The sequence below is a fragment of the Protopterus annectens genome, chromosome 5.part1 (assembly GCF_019279795.1).
Source record: "Protopterus annectens isolate FY-2018-M chromosome 5.part1, PAN1.0, whole genome shotgun sequence".
Taxonomy (NCBI): Eukaryota; Metazoa; Chordata; order Ceratodontiformes; family Protopteridae; genus Protopterus; species Protopterus annectens.
The window spans coordinates 427,639,005-427,642,791 of record NC_056736.1 but is presented as its reverse complement, the minus strand read 5'-3'; the positions used below and the strand labels follow the sequence as shown (position 1 = coordinate 427,642,791).

At 36.2% G+C, this 3,787-nt stretch overlaps 1 protein-coding gene across 1 annotated transcript; it reads right to left on the bottom strand.

Annotated features, from left to right (window-relative positions):
* Positions 1-1,228: 1,228 nt before the first annotated feature.
* Positions 1,229-2,131, bottom strand: LOC122803298 (olfactory receptor 2AT4-like). The gene has a single exon (XM_044072869.1). The coding sequence runs from the start codon at positions 2,042-2,044 to the stop codon at positions 1,229-1,231; it is 816 nt and encodes a 271-aa protein (XP_043928804.1). The 5' UTR covers positions 2,045-2,131.
* Positions 2,132-3,787: the final 1,656 nt, after the last annotated feature.

Below are 3,787 nucleotides of genomic sequence, written 5' to 3'. Positions count from 1 at the left end.
TGACTTACCATGCTTGAATTCAGCTACTGTGTTAGGGTGAGATGTAGCAGCTCCAATCCCTCTACATGGCTGCCACACCTCTACCAAGCATGTTAAGTCTGAGTGCTTGCGGCCAGCTGTGTGTGCTACAAGACCCCTGAGTCCCTGGCTGGGAGACAGCGGTCTTCAAGTATCTGGTGGTGCTTGTGACAGACCTCAGGGCAGCACTACAGAATTCTTGTCAGCTTAAGTATTTACATTTACTTTATTATATAGAAGCAGTCTGTATTTTAAGAGTACTTTATAGTACTTTTACTAAGCTGAACTAGAAATGAGTCTACATTTGGCCATTTTCTGTAACACTCATCAGTGGAACGAACATGTCAGAGGCTTATGAGCTATGAGTTTTCATGCATATCATTCATGTTGCAATGAATTCTAGAACGTTCCCTTACATATGTGACTTGTTGGAGTAGCCATATTCTTAATGAGTAGCTGAATAGAGTAAACCCACTTAGAACTGTTGGAATGTTGCACAAACATGAACAACAGAAAAAATATATGCATTACTTCATAATTCAAGGTCTGTTCTAAAATAAATCATCCATTCCTCCTAAGAATATTTTCATTAACCCTCACCATTTTGCTCTTATGAGCAATGCTGCCTGCTATGTTCTTGCAGAGTACTTCATTAATGAGATCTCAGAAAGTTTAGCCTTCTGTCATTCATTTGCAGCACATTACCTTTGTGATTGTAAACCGCAGGTGTAAAAACTTTCTTTCTTATAATAATAATACAAGTGCATATTAATCACTTAGAGTACAGAACGTACAACACCAGAACAATAAAGTACACTAAAAACTACTTTTTTTGTAAATAGAAAACTTTACATTATTTTATCATTCTACTATCCATCTTATACCAATTAGCAAACAACTCACTTTTTGTAACATGATAGTCAATATTACAGAAATATTAAACTATGTAACAATGGCATTTATAACCATTTACACATCTTTGTCTTTGTAAGGCTGAAATGGCAGCACTGAAAATTATACTTCTGAATTAGTTGTGCATTTCTTTATGAAAACTTGTTGCCTAAATTTGGATTGCATTAAGTTAATTCTTCTGTGCAACATTGCCCAGCTTGTAACTGAAAACAGCCCTAGGACCAGCACACATGTCAAAATAACAAATACACAGATACATACATAAATAAATAAACCAATTGTGTCCATGCTTCTGAAGCTACAAAATTACTTTTATAAATGTTTTAACTGCTTCTTGAATATCTTTGTTTCTCAGTGTATAAATGAGTGGATTAAGTGCAGGTGCTAAAATAGTAGAGAAAATAGAACCTATAACATGGATATTTTCTGAGTATGTGTCTACAGTATACATGGAATAATTAATAAAAAGTGATAAATAATATATGAATACAACCATTATATGGGAGCTGCAAGTAGAAAATGTCTTCCAGCGCCCTGCAGCAGAATTTATTTTCAGTATCATTTTAATAATGTTGATATAGGACAATATCACAAGTAAAAAAGGAGTGAGCACAAATATGACAAGAATGCACATTACCAAAATAGACAGGGGAGTGATATCTGTGCACGCTAACCTGGACAGGAAGAAATGGTCACAATAACGATGATTAATCTTGTTCGGGCCATTGTACGGAAAGTGTGCAGTAAAAACAGAGGATGACACAATCGTTATACTGCTTGACAGAAAACAGATTACAATTATCTGAATGTTAAATTTGTTGTTCATAATGGACGTGTAATGCAGAGGGCTACAAATGGCTACATAGCGATCATATGCCATTACCAAAAGAAGTAAACATTCGAAAAGCCCTACAATATGTAAGATGCACATCTGTGTAAAGCATGCAATGAATGAAATAGTGTTGTCATTATTCAGTAACAAGGCTAGTGTTTTAGGAATGGTTGTGGTTGTATATACTATGTCCAAAGCTGCAAGGATACCAAGAAAGAAGTACATGGGCTTGTGAAGCCTTAGATCCATTATAACTGCAGCGAGTATGAAAATATTTCCCATGAGTATTACCAGGAAGATAATCAGTAATACAACAAATAGCGCTGTTTGTGAACCATGAAAGTAAGGAAATCCTGCAAGTATAAACTCACTGACCTTAACATTGCTATTATTACATGTCGTCATATTCTGCTGGTGTTAATAGCTAAAGACAGAAAGAAAAATCTGCTATTTGCAGTACTTCAGTAAAAGGACAGATTATCAGTTGATATGGCTGTTAGAGAGGCATGGTGACCCAGAGGATGACATTTCTGCCTCACAACTCCTAGTTCTGAGATACAATCCTGATGTTTGGCACTGGCTGTTGAAGCTGCATAATCCTTTCATGTTTGCTCGGGTTTTCTCTGGGCATTCCAATTTCTTCTCACCTGTCTCTCACAAAAAAAATAGTAGTTGACAGGCTCCTTCAAAAATTTTCAAATTGTCCATCTGTATAAAACTTACATTTGCCCTCGTTGCCTATGTTGGGGCTGAAAAGGGATTGTGAAAGACCAGTTCAGAAACCTATGAAGAAACAAATAGAATTAAATATTAAACCAAACCAAGTATGTACTAAATGAGTATTGTTGTAAGTTGTAGACTGCTTGCCCTGATTACATTTCACACCTTGAAGGAAGCATTACCCTGCCTTCCATTAATTACTTCTTCTACCTGGCCAGTCGCCAGAGCATGGATGTATAGATAGATAAATTCTCTATTCCTGAATACTGACAAGTGGTAAACTAACCTCTTTTGAGTTTACTCCACAAAGTCATCTCTTGTTTACAACCCCTCCTATCATTCAAATAAGACAAATAATGTTTAACAGTTTATACAATAAACCTTAAACCTTCCAAGAACAATATTTATGCATCCCATTTTCATAAATCTAGTGTCATTCTTTGCTGCTATTTTTACTGTGCTTAGACTTCCTATACACCAATGATTAAGTTTTTTAAGTTTTATTATGGCACTTGGTCCACACTTATCCTGTATCCAGCAGCCTCCTTTGGGCCGTACTTCATATCTAGTTGCAATTTAATCAAGTCAGTTTCCTTTGTGCTGTCTATTCCTTCTAGTCAGACTTTATTGTCCCCAACAGTCCTGTCCCTGGTTTCCAGTTTGCCAGTCCTTATCTAAATACATAGCTTTGTTGTTTTTTGGCTGGGCCTTCAACCAAGTCTCTTACTGACAGATCACACATCCTACTAATTCAGTCATTGAGTTGTCTCATATCCTACAAAACAGATATATGACCAGCAGACCATGGAGACCAAAATAAAACTAGTTAAAGTGTATCAAACAGACTGGTTTTGGCTTGTATATAACACAAAGCCTTTATCAATGTGAAAAAAAACATAAAAAATACACCCTATTTATAGTGAGTCATCAATCCAAAGGCCAATCACAGATGTACATTTAACTCAGGTGCAAAAAGCCCTCCTAGTTTAATTATCCATTTGTTTCTCCTTAACATTGAGCAATTCATGCCACCCAGTTTTATTTTGTTGCAAAGCAATAGTTTTATCTATAATTGTAAATTGGAAGCATGCTGCCTTGTGAGTTAAAGTGTGTTTATAAAGAGCGTTAGTGTCACACTGGTTCCTAATTTCACTCATATGCTCAGATATTCTATGTCTCACAGCCCTGGACATTTGTCCAACATAAAAGGCTGAACATTGACATGTTGCTAAATAAACAACCCATTCCAAACTACATTTGGCTACATGGGGTCTTACCTTCCCTCCGATGGGTTCATTCCCGATA